The sequence below is a fragment of the Pseudophryne corroboree genome, chromosome 1 (assembly GCF_028390025.1).
Source record: "Pseudophryne corroboree isolate aPseCor3 chromosome 1, aPseCor3.hap2, whole genome shotgun sequence".
Taxonomy (NCBI): Eukaryota; Metazoa; Chordata; class Amphibia; order Anura; family Myobatrachidae; genus Pseudophryne; species Pseudophryne corroboree.
In genome coordinates, this window is record NC_086444.1 from 434,914,989 (window position 1) to 434,933,630 (window position 18,642).

At 43.8% G+C, this 18,642-nt stretch overlaps 1 protein-coding gene across 1 annotated transcript in view; it reads right to left on the reverse strand.

The window, feature by feature from the left end:
* NFATC4 (nuclear factor of activated T cells 4) overlaps nt 1-18,642 on the reverse strand; it is a 153,626-nt gene that overhangs the window by 96,588 nt on the left and 38,396 nt on the right. The window contains exon 3 of the mRNA XM_063913501.1: nt 17,179-17,341. Coding sequence (XP_063769571.1) covers nt 17,179-17,341 — 163 coding nt within the window. The remainder of the gene's footprint in view (nt 1-17,178; nt 17,342-18,642) is intronic.

The following is an 18,642-nucleotide window of genomic DNA, read 5'->3' on the forward strand; positions in this document are numbered from 1 at the left end:
TGGTATTGAGGGATTGGCGTATAGCTGAGGAAGTGACATTATTTAAAAAGAAATCTAAAAATTATCTTGGGAACTATAGTTTAGTTATAGTTTAACCTCTATAGTGGGTAAAATTAAATATTGGAAGGAATTTTGAGGGATAGCATAGAGGATTATCTGAGGAATACTAAGTTTATTAGCAAGAGTCGGCATGGGTTTGTGAGGGACAGATCACGTCAAACTAACTTAATTAGCTTCTACGAGGAAGTGAGCGATAATCTTGACCAGGGAAAAGCAGTGGATGTGGTCTATTTAGAGTCATTACTAGGAGTGAGGGGATTTGTTTATTAATAGAACTCTGTATAGGACACGTGGACACTCACTGAGGTTAGAGGAGAGAAAATTCCGTACAAAACATAGGAAAGGGTTCTTCACTGTAAGGGCAATAAGGATTTTGAACTCCCTGCCGGAGAAGGTAATAATGGCGGACTCTGTAAATGCATTTAAAAACAGATTGGACAGCTTTCTAGCTGAAAAAAGTATCCAAGGCTATAGCATTTAATATATTGACATTAAGTAACTGGGAGTGGTATGAAATATAGTTGTCAATTGGTACGAAACCATTACTTCAGCTGGTGCATTATATGTGCACAGCTTAATACAGAATACAGGTTGAACCTGATAGGCATTTTGCCTCTTTTCAACCTCAACAACTATGTTACTATGTTACTATATCGGGCGTACACACTCCCAGTTTCAAACTGATGATATCGATCTAAAATAATTTTGTGTTTCCAAGGATATAAATTTACAGTACTATCAATTGAAAATAAATATAAAAGATTCATCTGTTAGTAAATGTGTGTTTTAGCCGCTGAAACTCAACATCAATTTAGATTGATTCAGTTATAATCGAAGATTTGTAATCAACCTTTAGTGAAAATACTCCTTATGGGTCTATTCAATTATTGTCGGATCCTCTCCGACAGAGAGAATCTGACACTTCAGTATTCAATTTGCGGTTCCGACAGGTTTTTGCCCATTTTCGACATTGCCGATCCTACTTTTTTGCACAGTTCAGTTGAGGGGCCCATACATCAGCAATCACAATTTATTGTTTCGCAGATCCTGTGATTTATTTCCCAGATGTATTGTTACCCTAATCCATCTGACTTGCCCATACATTACAGATATATTTCAGTGATTTGCAGATAATTTTCAGTTATACAGATCTGCCAATCTTGAAAGGCTCATCAGTTTACTAGAAACGGTCTGCAGATCTGCTGATTTTTACCCATACACTAGCAATCTACAGCCCCAATTTATCTGTGAAAAAGGCTGTGTCCATCTAAGGTTACAGTTCTGCTGCAGTGACTCCATACAATTATATATATTTTTTAAATTTATGAAAGATTGTGATATTTGATTTTATTGTGCATTGTGCCCCAGTGCGCTGTGCATCAGAACATTGTGTAGAAGCTGTCTGAAGCCAGGCAATGTGAGCCAAGCTCCTGCCCAGTTGTGTTAAAAAATAATAATTAAAAATTGCTATATTTGATTGGTTTGTGCACCGCACGCCCATACGCTTTGCCTCAGAGCATTGTGTAAAAGTCATCTGAAGCCAGGCAGTATGAGCCAAGCTCCTTCCCAGTTGTGTTAAAAAAAATGAATAAAAAATAGTTATACTATAAGCCATGTGATCTGCGTAGTATGAACCGAGCTGCAAATTAAAAAATAGAAAATTCAAAAAAATATATCTATTGTTTTTGTACTGGTTGGTTGGTGCACTTTGCTAAAGTGAATTTTGTTCACGTGCATCTATAGATCCTGTGGTACACGCAGTTGGAACTGAGCTGCAAGTTTAAAAATAGAAAAATAAAATATATATAATATATCTATTGTTTTTGTACTGGTTGGTTGGTGCGTTTTCCTCAAGTGCATTTTGTTCACATACATCTATAAGCCCTGTGACCCATGCAGTTGAACTCGAACTGCAGGTTTAAAAATATAAAAAAATAAAAATAAATATCTGTTGTTTTTGAACTGGTTGGTTGGTGTGCTTTACTCAAGTTCATTTTGTTCACATGCATCTATAAACCCTGTGATCTGTGCACTGCAACTTGACAAATGGATAACCATTAGTTTAGAGAAGAGCAACCAAATACTGGTGCAGCAGCTGCTGCAACCAGTCATGATGATGATGCTAGTCATCTACTAAAGCTGATGCTCAAGGGCATAGCAGGTCTAAATCAGGGCATCTAAAATCAAAAACCCAATATAGAGTGTTAATGAAAAAAACACCTATTATAAAGAGAAGGTTTGGTGCAGAAAAACATAAAATTGCAACATGCTATTCTTCACATACACACTGGCAAGGAAAGGCTCAGGCCTTAGTATTTATTTCTGAGTGGTGGTTCTGCAACTGTCAATGAGGCATCTTCTTCTGCCTCTCATGGCGATGCAAGAACTTTTCACTCAGAGTCTAGAAGAGGTGTTAAAAAAATAAAAAACACTAAGGTAGTAGAACAAACTGTGCATTCATAACCGTCAAGCATTCCTGAGGAACGTTTAGGGGTGTCCACATTAGCTATGTGTGAGTCTGACATTTCTCACACTGCCCTCATAGAGTATCCTCTTTCACCTTCTTCCACCATTTCTGCACCATTTACACATGTGAGGAGCACTACAAGTTAATATGGTGATTAGGGCATAATAGAAATTGAGGATTCATGTGTGGAAGTGGTACAGTATGAGGGGGATTTGTGTGTAATACTTCTATCTGACACTGAAGATGAGGATGTTGATGATGTTGTTTGTGTAAATCAGTCATCAGTGGTTGCAGTTCTTGCCCGTGATAAAAAGAACGCCATTGTGATGCCACCACCAAAAAAAGTCACAGTTTAGGTGTGGGATTATTTTACTCAAATCCTTGTTAGCTTTCATGGCACCTCCTCCATGTTACGTCATTTGCGTCAAGTTCATGAAATTTATTTTTCTAAATTATAATGTAATTAACACCCTCTTTATCCACCTACTCATTAGTGATCGAAGGTAATCCTTTCAAAACATTGTCTTGTGGAGGCCCAAACACAGCAAACACAGCAAACACATCAGCCACAAAAGTGTAAGTCCCTGTCGCTGAAGTGCTTGGTTTGTATAGTGTGCATTTCCTTGTTAATTTCCAACATAAGGGTGGGAGGGATGGCCCAAGGACAATTCCATATTGCACCAACTTTAATTTCTGCCAGTGCTGTATAGCAATGTTTCATAGATGTGCAATAAACTGCCATCTGTTGGTGCCGCTGCTCTGTCGCTTAGTAACTAACCAGGGTGCTGCAGCCTTTGCCCAATAATCGTGAAAACAATATCGTAAGCTGTGAGGTGGTCAAAATTTACTGGAAATGACTGGAAATTAATGTTATCAGGTTAATAATACTCTAGAAACAAAAAAGGCTCAAATTAAGTGATTTTAGCTTTTTTTGTCAATTTAAAAAAAAAAAAAAAAAATCCGAAACCAGTCACAGTGGTTTGGCAAATCAAAATCCAAAACTGGACGACCAATCAGAGCCAATTCCAAATCTAGTAAAAATGTTCCAGCGCACATCTCTAATTTTTGTGAGGCTGAAATATAAAACGACTATGAGCAATCATTGTTTATTTTTATGCTTTGCTTCAGTGTGATTTTAGAGGGTCTATTTATTATACCAAATAATCCCGTCAATCCTCCAAAAATATTTTTAGAAGATAGTCAAATTTTTTTAATATTGGGTCCATTTACATACAGGTAACCTAAACCCTGGTTTTCCATACCTGTCCTATACTGTCTTGAACTGTAAGTGATATTTTCTTGTTTGCTCATTTGATTATGTACTGTGTAATGGGCGCTGCGGATCTCTTGTGGCACCATATAAATATAGGATAATAATAATAATAACAATAATACAGGTTGAGTATCCATTATCCAAAATGCTTGGGACCAGAGGTATTTTGGATATGGGATTTTTCCGTATTTTGGAATAATTGCATACTATAATGAGATATCATGGTGATGGGACCTAAATCTAAGCAAAGAATGTATTTATGTTACATATACACCTTATACACACAGCCTGAAGGCAATTTTAGCCAATATTTTTTATAACTTTGTGCATTAAACAAAGTGTGTCTACATTCACACAAATCATTAATCTTTCATATACACCCTATACACACAGCCTGAAGGTCATTTAATACAATATTTTTAATAACTTTGTCTATTAAACAAAGTTTGTGTACATTGAGCCATCAAAAAACAAAGGTTTCACTAACTCACTCTCAGTCAAAAAAGTCTGTATTTCGGAATATTCCGTATTTCGGAATATTTGGATATGGGATACTCAACCTGTAATAACAATAACAACACAGCTGATAATGAAGTTATCTTCTGTGTTCCTCCATTAACGATAGCAAAAGTAGACCCCATAGCTTTCTATGAGGACTGTGTCAAAGCTTTTCAGGCATTGGCTTCACTAGCTAACGCAAATGATCCCTCTCCATCAAGCAGCGTTTACACATTTGTGGCCGGAGAGATGTGCATTTGCATTTACTTGGAAGTACAACCTTTGGAGGCTACATTTGTGGTCAGAAATGGAGAGATCATGGCAGATATTGGAGATATATGCAGCACACCCTCTATGGTACATCTGAGGGGTATTTTTAGAGGTAATATTTGTGGGATATCCCCCTAAAAAATGGCTGTTTTAGGGGGATATCCCACAAATATTGAATGATGATTATTGAATTATAAATATGCCACTTTGCGAGGTTGGGCACTGATGTCGGACGATAAGGGTTTTTGTTCATTACAAAAGTATTTGATAATCAGTCACATTCTCCCAGACCAAATTCAGCAAATGTTTTTTGATAGATGGCGGTTTTTGCATTGTCATGCCGACACAGGGAAGGGCCTTCCCTAAACAGCTGCATCACACAATATTCTGCTGCAGCATTGAGTCCACTCCTCTGCTGACTGTCCCATGGGACCCAAGTTTTTTTATTTTTTTAAAGTACAGACTTTTCATAGTATATTATAGTATATAAACTACTGTATATAAACTACATAGTATATAAACTACTGTACATTGAGGAGAATTGAAGGTAATTAGTTCTGCTTCTAATTAATGCCACATGCAAACTTACCACAGCCTTCTCTAAACAAGTTTTTTCTATGCAATATGAAATGCAGATTTCCCATTCATATGGCTTATAGTCTACCTTTCACAAATCCTCTTTGCAGGGCCGGTGCAAGGTTTCTCGGCACCCTAGGCAAAACTTCAGCCTACTGCCCCCAACCACCACCAATACCCACTTCCCAGCCCGTCAGATGAAAGGGTGACTCATAATTTCCACAGCCACCATTTGCATTATGGTGGTCATTCCGAGTTGTTCGCTCACTAGCTGCTTTTAGCAGTATTGCAAACGCTAGGCCGCCGCCCTCTTGGAGTGTATCTTAGCTTAGCAGAATAACGAACGAAAGATTAGCAGAACTGCTAATAAATAATTGCAGTTTCTGAGTAGCTCCAGACCTACTCCTAGATTGCGATTACCTCAGTCCGTTTAGTTCCTGGTTTGACGTCACAAACACGCCCTGCGTTCGGCCAGCCACTCCCCTGTTTCTCCAGCCACTCCTGCGTTTTTTCCAGGCACGCCTGCGTTTTTTAGCACACTCCCTGAAAACGGCCATTTTCCGCCCAGAAACACCCACTTCCTGTCAATCACACTACGATCACTCGAGCGATGAAAAAACGTTGTTCGAGCTTGTGTAAATCTCCAAAGTTTTGTGTTAAATTACTGAACGCATGCGCGCTGCGTACCATGCGCATGCGCATTTTCCACCTAATCGCTCGGTTGCGAAAACCGGCAATGAGCGAACAACTCGGAATGACCTCCTATGTACAAGGATGTTTCTTCCAGCGATAGCCTTAATTTTGAGATAAGCGGACTCAGTGGTGCCCCCCCAGATCCCAGTGCCCTAGGCAGCTGCCTAATTGTAGAGCTGGCCCTGCCTCTTAGTCAAAACTTGTGCAGTGCATGAAAATGAATAATTCAAAGTTAAAGTATACAGGCACGCCGGTAGCAATACCTACAAATACTTTGGTTCACCCACTCCTTTCTGCAACCTGCATCACTCCTCTACTGACTATCCCATGAGACCCATCAGTGTAATACCCTCACCAGGAACCATCAGCTTACTACCTACCAGTACACCGTACGTGATACAGGGCTCAAAGCCCTCTCCCAGACATCTACTGTACACTCAGATACATGACTCACCATGGATCAACTAGTTAGGGCCAAGGCTTTGCACTATTACTCTATTCACAAGCCTATAACTCATTCTAGGGGAGATTTATCAAATCTTGGAGAGAGATTATGTGGCGAGTGATAAAGTTCCATCCAATCAGCTTCTAACTTATTTTACATGCTGTGTTTGAAAAATGACAGTTATGGGCTGATTGGTTGGTATTTTGGGTGATATGGATCAAAGTGTGCGGAAAGTGACAAAGTTCCAACCAATTAGCTCCTAACTGTCATTTTTCAAACACAATATGTAACATGGCAGTTAGGAGTTGATTGGTTGGTACTTTATTTCTCTGTACTTTATCTCTCCCTTTGAAACCAACTGCCTCTTGCTTCAGAACAACTGCCCTGCACATATAAGAGTTTACTGCACCATTACGCCAAATCACTGGTTACCATTTATAGTTACCATTGTCTCTCGTCTTGTTTTCCTGATTTTATTGCTCTCTTGCTTCTGCCATGGTCTTTCACCTTGTCCTGCTGCTTTAAATGTCCTCTCGCATTTGTTACTGTCACACATACTGGGCGGTATTCAATTATTTTCACCCCTTACCCTTACACACCCGTTCTGTTTCTGCTGACGGGCGTGATATAATCATTGCAGCTCGCTACACCCGGGGTAGCGAGGATGCCCAACCCTTTACGCAGCTAAACCTGATTACTATGGGCACGATATGAGCGATAACAGGGATCACTTTAGAAAGGAGATTGGGCGTGATATGTCATTTGAATACCGCCCACTGTCTGCTAAGTTATAACAGCCATATCACTTTAGAATTTCCATCTATTGCTGTACACTGCCTCTCCTCTTATCTACCCAGTCTTGCCACTGAATTAACACTGTATGTTTGCCTTCCTATATCTTTTCTCTGTCCACACTCTGCCTTCCTTGTCTCTATTTCCCCAAGGTAGTCGTATCGCCACGTATTGCTTATGTAATGCACGCAAGAATAAACATTGTGTGTATATGCAAAATATGCACACAGATGGGTAACCTGTGTGCATATTTTGTTTATTCCCAAATGTGTATCAATGTTGATTCAATGCATCTTATCTCCACATATTCTATATCATATCCTGACCAATGTAGCTTATGTAATGGACCCAAGGCAGCTGCCTCTCCTGGCTACTTTCCTGGATTGGATGACCAATATGTGGATTATATTTATTTACCAGTGTAATGTTTTACAGAGAATATTTGCCATTCACATCAGTCCCTGCCACAGTGGAGCTTACAATCTCATACCTCCCAACATGACCCTCTCCAGGAGGGACACAATGCTCTGCTTCTGGATTTTTCTCTTAGTGTATGATTGCCGGCACCTGTGTAGAACAGGTTAATGGCTAAGAAAGGAGTTTCACCACAGGTGATGGCAATCATAAATTAGGTGAAATGTAGGCTTGAATTTAGCCAGCCACAGAACCTGTGTAAATCATAAGTGTGCCGTAGTAAAATAAATATTATGGTAAGCCTACTGTAAGTCACATGCTTTGCAAACGCACTTTCATTATGTCTCCACAGCACTTGTGAGGTTCCTTGATCCCAGTTCCAGTGAGTAAGTGCTGTCTGAAATCTTAAGATATATTTCCTTCTGTTCCTTCTCCATGATGTTCTCTTGTTATTTGGGTGCTGCATTTTATTAAACACTTGCTAGGTTATCTGTCCTTCCTGGAAATTTTCTTTCCGCCTCTCAATAATTCTTGTATGTCTCTTTTAACTTTATACTGTACTATCTGCTCCCAGTACAGAGGATGGAAGGAAATGGTTTCAATATTTCTTGAGCTATCAAGCGTGACACTGTATTCTTGCACAATATATACAGTAGTAAACACCTACAGAGAGTGACTGCTAAAAGTTGCATAACTGCACATTCACTGTAATAATCACACAGATACAACATGTGCAGGTCTGTCTATCTATCTATCTATCTATCTATCTATCTATCTATCTATCTATCTATCTAACGGCCTAATGCAGGGGATCAGTACTTAATGCCGCCGGCCGGAATCCCGGCAGTCGAAATCCCGACGCCGAAATCCCGACAGGGGTGGCGAGCGGAACACATCCCCTTGCGGGCTCGTTTCGCTCGCCACGCTCGGCACACTATTATATTCTCCCTCTATGGTTGTCGTGGACACCCACGGAGGGAGAATATGTCGGGATTGTGGCGGTCGGGATTTCGGCGTCGGCGGCATCTTGACCGCATCCCTAATGCAGACCTGATCGTAGCAGCAAATTTGTTAGCAGATGGGCAAAACCATGGCCTTCATTCCGAGTTGATCGTTCGCTAGCTACTTTTTAGCAGCCGTGCAAACGCATAGTCGCCGCCCACGGTGGGAGTGTATTTTCGCTTTGCAAGTGTGCGATCGCCTGTGCAGCGAGCGGTACAAAAACATTTTGTGCAAAACAAGACTAGCCCTGCAGTTACTTATCCCGTGCAATGAATCCAGCGACGAAGGTCCCGGAATTGACGTCAGACTCCCGCCCTGCAAACGCCTGGACACGCCTGCGTTTTCCCAAACACTCCCAGAAAACGGTCAGTTGACACCCATAAATGCCTCTTCTTGTCAATCTCCTTGCGACCGGCTGTGCGAATGGATTCTTCGCTAGAACCATTGCACAGCAACGATGCTCTCTGTACCCGTTCGACGTGTGTGCGCATTGCGGTGCCTACGCATGCACCGTTTTGCCATTTTCACCCAAATCTAACTCTCTCTGCACATGTTATATCTGCCCCCCCTGCAGTGCACATGGTTTTGCCCAACTGCGAAAAAATTTCCTACTGCGGTCAACTTGGAATTACCCCCCATGTGCACTGCAGGGGAAGGAGGGGCAGATATAACATGTGCAGGGAGAGTTAGATTTGGGTGGGGTGTGTTCAAACTGAAATCTAAATTGCAGTGTAAAAATAGAGCAGCCAGTATTTACCCTGCACAGAAACAATATAACACCCCCAAATCTAACTCTCTCTGCACATGTTACATTTTGCCCAACTGCTAACAAATTAACTGAATTAGGGGGTGATTCTGACTTGATCGTAGCTGTGCTAAATTTAGCACAGCTACGATCAGGAACACAGACATGCGGGGGGACGCCCAGCACAGGGCTAGCCCGCCACGCATGTCAGTCCCTGCCCCATTGCAGATGTGCAAAAGCATCTCACAGCTTCGATGCTTTTGCACTTCAGGAGTATCTCCCGGCCAGCGCAGCTTTTGCCTGCTGGCAGGGAGCTACTCGTCGCTGCCCGGCTCACAGCAGCTGCTGCGGCCCGCCCCCCACGGTCCGGCCATGCCTGCGTTGGTCGGATCGCGCCCACAAAACGGCAGCCAAACGCCGCCGTGCTGCCCCCTCCCACCCAGCGTCCGCCTCTGCTCAATCAGGCAGTGGCGATCGCTAGGCAACGAAGAACATAAACTGAAATATATATATATATATATATGTATATATATATATATATATATAAACATAAACTGAAATTACTAGCAATGCACATAAAATACTTTCAAGCATATACAGTATGTTTATCAAGACAGTTTCACTATGTAATTAACATACTGTACACGGAGAATTTGAACCCCTTGGCTTTGGAGGACAAGTGGGGCTTGTCTTACTGATATACAGCCAGACTGCAGAGGATGAGCCTCTCCTGTCCTTTGCAATGAGGACCAGGCTTGATAGGAAAGGGCACACGCTAATGTCACTTTTCTAAAGAAAAATAGGATTTTAATTACCTACCGGTAAATCTCTTTCTTGCAGTCCGTAGAGGATACTGGGGATCCATTTAGTACCATGGGGTATAGACTGGCCCACTAGGAGCCTTGGGCACTTTAAGAATTTGATAGTGTGCGCTGGCTCCTCCCTCTATGCCCCTCCTACCAGACTCAGTCTAGGAAACTGTGCCCGAGGAGACGGTCATACTTTAAGAGGATAGATAATAAAAGTGGTGAGATTACGAACCAGCACACACAAACAAGAGGAAAACTATGCTAACCAAACTTGAAACAGGAACAGCAACAGCTGAACCACACAACAATACTTAACCAAGTAACAGTGCAGTAAGAACAAAGCACCGGACAGGCGCCCAGTATTCTCTACGGACTACGAGAAAAGGATTTGCCGGTAGGTAATTAAAATCCTATTTTCTCTTACATCCTAGAGGATCCTGGGGATCCATCTAGTACCATGGGGAAGTACCAAAGCTCCCAAACCGGGTGGGAGAGTGCTGAGGTTCCTGCAGAACTGACTGACCAAACTGAAGGTCCTCAGAGGCCAAAGTATCGAACTTGTAGAACTTTGCAAACGTCTTCAAACCTGACCAAGTAGCTGCTCGGCAGAGCTGTAAAGCCAAGACACCCCGGGCTGCCGCCCAAGAAGAACCCACTGACCTAGTCGAGTGGGCCTGTACAGATTTTGGAACCAGCAATCCTGCCGTGGAATAAGCATGCTGGATAGTAAATCTGATCCAGCGCGCAATGGACTGCTTTGAAGCAGGACACCCAATCTTATTGGGATCATAAAGAACAAATGGCGAGTCCGACTTCCTGTGACAAGCTGTTTGCTTTACATACACCTTCAAAGCTCTCACAACATCCAAAGACTTTGAAATAGCAGAGTGTCGGTAACAACCGGAACCAAAATAGGTTGGTTGATGTGAAATGCAGACACCACTTTAGGAAGAAATTGCTGACGAGTTCTGAGTTCAGCTCTGTCTTCATGGAAAATGAAATAGGGGCTTTTGTGAGACAACGCCCCTAGCTCCAACACACGTCTTGCTGAAGCCAAGGCCAATAGTATGACGGTCTTCCACGTAAGGTACTCTACGTCTACCTCTTATAACAGTTTAAACCAGTCCGATTGGAGGAACTGCAGCAGCAAATTCAGATCCCAAGGTGCCGTGGGAGGCACAAAGGGAGGTTGGATGTGTAGCACACCTTTCAAGAACGTCTGGACCTCAGGAATATAAGACAATTGTTTCTGAAAGAAAATGGACAAGGCCAAAAACTGGACTTTTATGGAGCCCAGACGTAGGCCCACATCCACACCTGATTGGAGAAAAAGTAGGAAACGTCCCAGATGAAATTCCACTGAAGAAAATTTTCTGCTCTCACACAAGAGATGTATTTCTGCCAAATACGGTGGTAATGTTTAGACGTTACCCCTTTCTGGCTTGGATCATAGTCAGGATAACCTTGTCAGGGATCACACTCCCAGCTAGAATCAGCCGTTCAACTTCCATGCTGTCAAACGCAGCTGCGGTAAGTCTTGATAGACGAACGGGCCCTGTTGCAGAAGATCCTCGCGAAGAGGTAGAGACCACGAACCTTCAAGGAGCATCTCCAGAAGATACGCGTTCCAGGCCCTTCTTGGCCAGTCCGGAGCAATGAGTATTGCTTGAACCTTTTCCCTTTTTATTATCTTTAGAATTCTTGGGATCAGAGGAAGTGGAGGAAACACGTACACCATCTGATAGACCCATGGAATTGTCAGACCGTCTAACGCCACTGCCTATGGGTCTCTTGACCTGGAACAATACCGCTTGAGCTTCTTGTTGAGACATGCCGATTTGTGGATATCCCCATCGACTTGTCAAGCACCTGAACACTTACGGGTGAAGGCCCCATTCCTCCGGGTGCAGGTTGTGTCTGCTGAGGAAGTCTGCTTCCCAGTTGTCTACTCCCGGAATGAAGGCTGCTGACAACGCCACAGTGTGTTTTTCTGCCCACAGGAGAATTCTTGACACCTCTGACATTGCTGCACTGCTTTTTGTTCCGCCCTGTCAGTTTATGTACGCTACTGCCGTCACATTATCCGACTGGACCTGAATGGCCCGATCCTCAAGAAGAGATGAGGCCTGCAGAAGGGCGTTGTATATGGCCCTGAGTTCCAGAATGTTGATTGGAAGGACAACTTCTTGAATTGACCATCTTCCTTGAAACTGCACCCCCTGGGTGACTGCTCCCCAACCTCTGAGACTTGCGTCTGTGGTTAGCAGAATCCAATTCTGAATTCCGAACCTCTGACCCTCGATGAGGTGAGAAGTCTGTAGCCACCACAGAAGGTAGATCCTGGATTTTGGCGACAGACGGATCCTCTGGTGCATGTGAACATGCAATCTGGACCAGTTGTCCAACAGATCGAGCTGGAAGGGTCTTGTGTGAACCTTTCCGTACTGAAGTGCCTTGTAAGAGGCCACCATTTTCCCCAGAAGGCAAATGCATAGATGCACCGATATCCGGATTGGCTTCAGGACATCCCGAACCATTGACTGGATTACTAATGCCTTTTCCAACGGAAGGAACACTTTCTGTGACTCCGTGTCCAGTATCATTCCCAGGAAAGGAAGCCTCCATGTTGGCCCGAAGTGAGAGTTCGGAAGGTTCAGAATCCACCCATGATCCTGGAGAAGTTTGGTTGAGAGACCAATGCTGTCCAGCAACCTCTCCATGGATGGTGCCTTTATCAGAAGATCGTCCAAGTACGAAATTATGTTCACTCCCTGTTTTCGGAGGAGGAACATCATCTCTGCCATCACCTTGGTGAACAACCTCGGTGCCGTGGAGAGACCAAACAGCAGGGCCTGGAACTGGTAGTGACAGTCCTGCAGTGCAAACCGTAGATAAGCCTGATGAGGTAGCCAGATCGGAATGTGAAGGTACAGTACGCAATCCTTGATATCCAGAGACACTAGGAATTCCCCCTCCTCCATACCTGAGATCACCGCTCTCAGAGACTCCATCTTGAATTTGAAGTTCAGGTTCAACGACTTGAGGTTCAGAATCGGACGCACGGAACCATCCGGTTTCGGTGCTACAAACAAGTTGGTAATACCCCTTGTTTTGCAGATGAGGTGGAACTGGAACAATGACCCGAGTCTGTACCAGTTTTTGAATGGCGTCCTGTAAAGTTATGCTTGCCTCTTGCGAAACTGGTAAGCCTGATTTGAAGAATCTGTGAGGTGGGAACTCCTGGAAATCCAGTCTGTAACCCTGGGAAATAAGATCTATGACCCAGTGATCCTGGCATGATGTTGTCCAGATGTGACTGAAGAATTTTAGTTGGGCACCCACCTACCATTCCTCCAGACCTCGCGGTCCACCGTCATGCTGAAGGTTTTGAGGAAGCAGAGCTTGAGCTCTGTTCCTGAGAACCGGTAGTTGTTGGTTTGCGTTGTTTACCTCTAGCACCTCTGGTTTTGCCCTTAAACTTGGCTATCCGAAAGGACTGTAAATTCGAAGCTGAGTAAGCCTTCCTGGTTGGGGGAGCTGCGGAAGGAAGATATATATACTGACCTGCAGTAGCTTTGGAGATCCATTTGTCTTATCTCCAAATAAAGGCCTCTCCTGTGAATGGTAGGCCCTCACGCCTTTCCTGGAGTCCGCATTAGTAGTCCACTGGCGTAACTATAAGCCCCTGCGTGCTGACACTGCCATAGCAGTAGTGCGTGCATTAAGAAAGCCTATCTCTTTTATGGCTTCCACCATAAAGTTTGCAGAGTCCTATATATGTTGCAGGAGTAAAACACTCTCCCCCTAGATAAGGAATCTAATTCCTCAATTAGGTTACCTGACCATTTAGCAATGGCTTTAGTAATCCACCCACATGCTATAGTGGGTCTTTGGGCCACCCCAGCAGCTGTGTATAATGATTTGAGTGTAGTCTTAATTTTACGATCAGCCGTGTCTTTCAGGGGGGCTGCACCAGGAACAGGCAATCTTTTGTGACAGCCTGGACACTGATACATCCACTATTGGTGGACTTTCCCATTTTTTCCTATCCTCAGGAGGAAAAGGAAAAGATGAGAGTAATCTTTTAGGGACTTGAAATTTCCTATCAGGATTAACCCAAACAGGGTATTCAATTCCTTTGACACAGGAAAAGTGACTGAGGACTTCTTTTTTACATTAAAATTAGATTCCTCACACTCCTCTGTCACCTTATCAGGAATTTGCAGATCATCTCTGATAGCTTCTATAAGAGCCTCTATTCCCTGTGACAGAGCAGCATCCTCCCCCTCGGAATCCACCTCACTCTCCTCCATGTCTGAACTCTCAGTGTCAGAATCAGACTGCAGTATATAGGCCAGAGTTAGTTTTTGTGGACAAATGGCAGGGGACTGAGACGCTTGTTTGGGGACTGAGCCTCTGTTTATAAACTCATCCACAGACTGTCTTAAGTATTGCGTCTCTTTCTCATTGCGGAACGATTTATTAGATATATTGGAAATCATTCCTTTAATGGAATCCAGCCACCCTGGTTCAGCCCCGCTATTCTGGGAAGGTGCACTACACTGAGTACATAGTAATGAGCTCCCTGTGGAAGAGGAATACTCTGCCGTACATGAAACAGACTCTTTACCTGACATATTGTAAATGTGACAGCACACACACAGGAAAAGGTTAAAAGCACAATTAACCCACACAGAGCCCTTCCAGGGAGATACAGAGATATTTTGGAGCCAGCACACAGCGCCCTTATCGCTAATGCCAAGCTTAGCCAGGTTGCAGACTAAGTACCCAGATTGGGGACTTTGTACACTAATAATAGCTCCCCCCCTGCTATGACCCCCTGAGGTAATCTGGAGTCACAGCGGAGGAGCTGCACGTCCCTGTCAGTCAGCTTCTGTGTCCACTGCAGAGGGAAAATGGCACTGATGAGCTAATGGATCCGCTCATAGAGAAGCCCCGCCCCTCAATGGCGCGCGGTCTTCTCCCTTTTTTAATACTGGTTGAGGTAATTTAGTGCTTAAAATGGAGTCAGTGCCGCTTTAAGGCTTTGTTTCCCAGTGTGGGTACTGTGTACAGTGTACTTAGACGCAGTTGTGTACTCAGTCTGGAGACGCAGTCTGCCCTGGTTAGAAGCCATTCATCTCTGTACTCTCATGCCGCCATAATGGCTGGTGACCCAGTAACCGGAATGCCGGCTTAGTACTCACCACTCTTCACTCTTCTATCTCTGTTAGCGGTGGCGGCGTGCTGTGGGAATGTACGCTCGCCGTGGTGGGGCTTGCGAATAGTTCCCTCAGGAGCTAGTGTCCTGTCAGTGGGGAACGGGACCATTAACCCTTCAAGAGTTTGGGCCGTCCCCCCCCCCCAAGTCCCATGAAGCAGGCAGGCTGGTGCCATCCTGTCCTGCCTGAAAACAACAAAAAGATTAAATAAATGCAGAAAACTCTTCAGGAGCTTCCATAAGCATGACCGGCTCCTCCGGGCACAGTTTCTAAACTGACTCTGGTAGGAGGGACATAGAGGGAGGAGCCAGCGCACATCATCAAATTCTTAAAGTGCCCAATGCTCCTAGTGGACCCGTCTATACCCTATGGTACTAAATGGATCCCCAGTATCCTCTAGGACGTAAGAGAAATTAATAAATAAATTAAAATTGGTGAGGGATTTTAAATCCCTCTATCTCAACAATTTCACCACCTAGAATAATGGTGACAATCTTGTTTTAAAGAGGGGAATCCCCTCTTTTAAATGGTGTGTCCACATAGAAGCAAGTATCTGCTTATCGCATTGATACCAGATATTAACTCCCTGCACTACAGATAATACATGTAGTCCAGGCATGCGGGAAACCCTACCCCTACCTGGCTACAAATAATTAAGGTTACACATTTTTGAACCATTTCAAAAGTTGTGTCTACTTAGTACTGTGTGGTGATAGCGGGCAATGTTACCCCACACTACGGAAAACGTACTTTTTCTGAATATGGGGGGGGGGGGGGAGGCACTATGTGCCCTATCATAACCCTCATAATGTAAGCTTCAACCGAATGAGTAGCCTTATTTAGAAGCGGGGAATCCGATTTCAAATTATGTGGCTCACTAGTAGCTATTGCCTGGTGATCACTATGGGTCGGAGTACACCCTATCATGCCCATAATTATACCTATAAATGTGGAGATGCTCACATATGAAAGAGGGAACTTCCATCTTTCAAATGATTTGACCCTCTTTAAAGACACTGTCTGGTGATCATGGAAATAATTTTCCATAGATGGTGGAAGTACACATAGGCCCTCATTCCAAGTTGTTCGCTCGCTAGCTGCTTTTAGCAGCATTGCACACGTTAGGCCGCCGCCCTCTGGGAGTGTATCTTAGCTTAGCAGAATAGCGAACAAAAGATTATCAGAACTGCTAATAAATAATTATTTGCAGTTTCTGAGTAGCTCCAGACCTACTCACAGATTGCGATCAGCTCAGTCCGATTAGTTCCTGGTTTGACGTCACAAACACGCCCTGCGTTCGGCCAGCCACTCCCCCGTTTCTCCAGACACTCCTGCGTTTTTCCCTGACACGCCTGCGTTTTTTAGCACACTCCCGGAAAACGCTCAGTTACCACCCAGAAACGCCCCTTTTCTGTCAATCATTTACCGATCAGCAGAACGACTGAAAAGCGCTGCAGAATCCACAGCAAATCTGCTAAGTTTTTAGTTAAATAACTAAGCGCATGAGCCCTGCGTGCCTTGCGCATGCGCAATTTGCAACAAATCGCAGCAAAGCGAAAATCGGCAACGAGCGAACAACTCGGAATGACCCCCATTGTGCCCTGTTTTGCCCATACGGGCCCACACACACATGGCATCACCCTGTCTTGATAGAGAGGAGTCTCCTATTTCATACAATATGCCCCTTTAGTAGTTATTGTCAAGTGATTACCAGACAATAACTAAAAAAGTATACAAAAAATGAATTTTTTCACATATGGGGGGTATTCTTTTGAAGTATAATTTGTGTGGGTACGTATAATAAACTCATTGATATTGATGTTGGAATGTGATGAGCACAAATGTGATAAAAATAATCTCAGCACATGGGTGAGAAAATCCTCAGCAGCAGACTCTAAAATGTGACTATTACCTTGACCACAGGATGTCCCCCAGGTGAAGCCTTCACTGCCCCGCGACTACCTTCTGTTTCATAATGAGCTCGATGATGTGTTCTTGGTTGCACTTCTATTCTCAGTTCTAGACCCTCATACTGGCAGGGCAATGGCCAGTCAAGAGGCGGTAGAGACGACGACCTGCATAACAACAACATCAGTTTGCTTTGGTATAAATAGCATTGAAAGAAAACATATTTCTAAAATTAAAATAGAATGAATTAAAATCTAACTAAACATGAAACCTATTACTACAATAGTCCAAATAATCACTTAGGGGGTTATTCAGAGTTGTTAGCAAGCTAAAAAAGTTAGCAATTGGATAAAACCATGTGCACTGCAGGTGGGGTAGATGTAACATGCAGAGAGAGTTAGATTTGGGTGGCGTGTGTTCAGGGGCGGATTGTCCAGAGAGCTTACAGGGAAGATTCTCGGTGGGCCGACATGCCTGTGGGGTATGTTTTGTTTGATGGTCCCTTTTATAGACATAATGAATAACCTGCAAAATAATTAGCATCTATGATAATGACTTTGCCACTTATGGGCCCTACACACTTTGCGATCTGCCGCCGAGCTGCCCGACGGCAGATACGGCCGATGGGCGACCCGGCGGCAGGGGGGCAGTGACGGGGGGAGTGTAGTTTCTTCACTCCCCCCGTCACCCGGCTCCATAGCAGTGCAGGCAAATATGGACGAGATCGTCCATATTGGCCTGCATGCACAAGCGACGGGGCACCAGCGATGAACGAGCGCGGGGCCGCGCATCGTTCATCGCTGGTGCGTCCACACTGAAAGATATGAACGGTATCTCGTTCATTAATGAACGAGATCGTTCATATCTTTCAGTATTAGCGCCCAGTGTGTAGGGCCCATTAGCCTGTGATTGCAGATGATCTAGTGTATGCTCTGTGTGCCTGCTTGGCTAACATATAGGATTGAGTGAATGGTGATTGGCATACGGTTGGTGTAATAAGCGAAAAAAATATATTTTTCTAAATAATTATATTGTTTCCTTAATTCTAAAGGTCAATAATGTAATGTGCTCCTAATGTTTCATTTTATATCCTTTTAACTTCCCCCTTGATGCTGGACATGCCCACTCTCTGGCAAGTCTTGGGGGTAGGATGCTGCTGCCATGGCCCATGGCTAGACCTTACACCCTACATCATGTGAGGCCACTAATGCAGTTTTTTCCAGAGCCGCTTTTTGCTCCCAATCCGCACCTGGGTGTGTTCAAACCGAAATCTAAATTTCAGTGTAAAACTAAAGCAGCCTGCACAGAAACAATATAACCCACCTAAATCTAACTCTCTCTGCACATGTTACATCTGCCCCACCTGCAGTACAACATGCTTTTGGCCAATTGCTAACATTTTTGGTTTGATAGCAAATCTGACTAACCCCCTAGATTCTATATGGCGGCCAATGTTTCCAGGACCAAA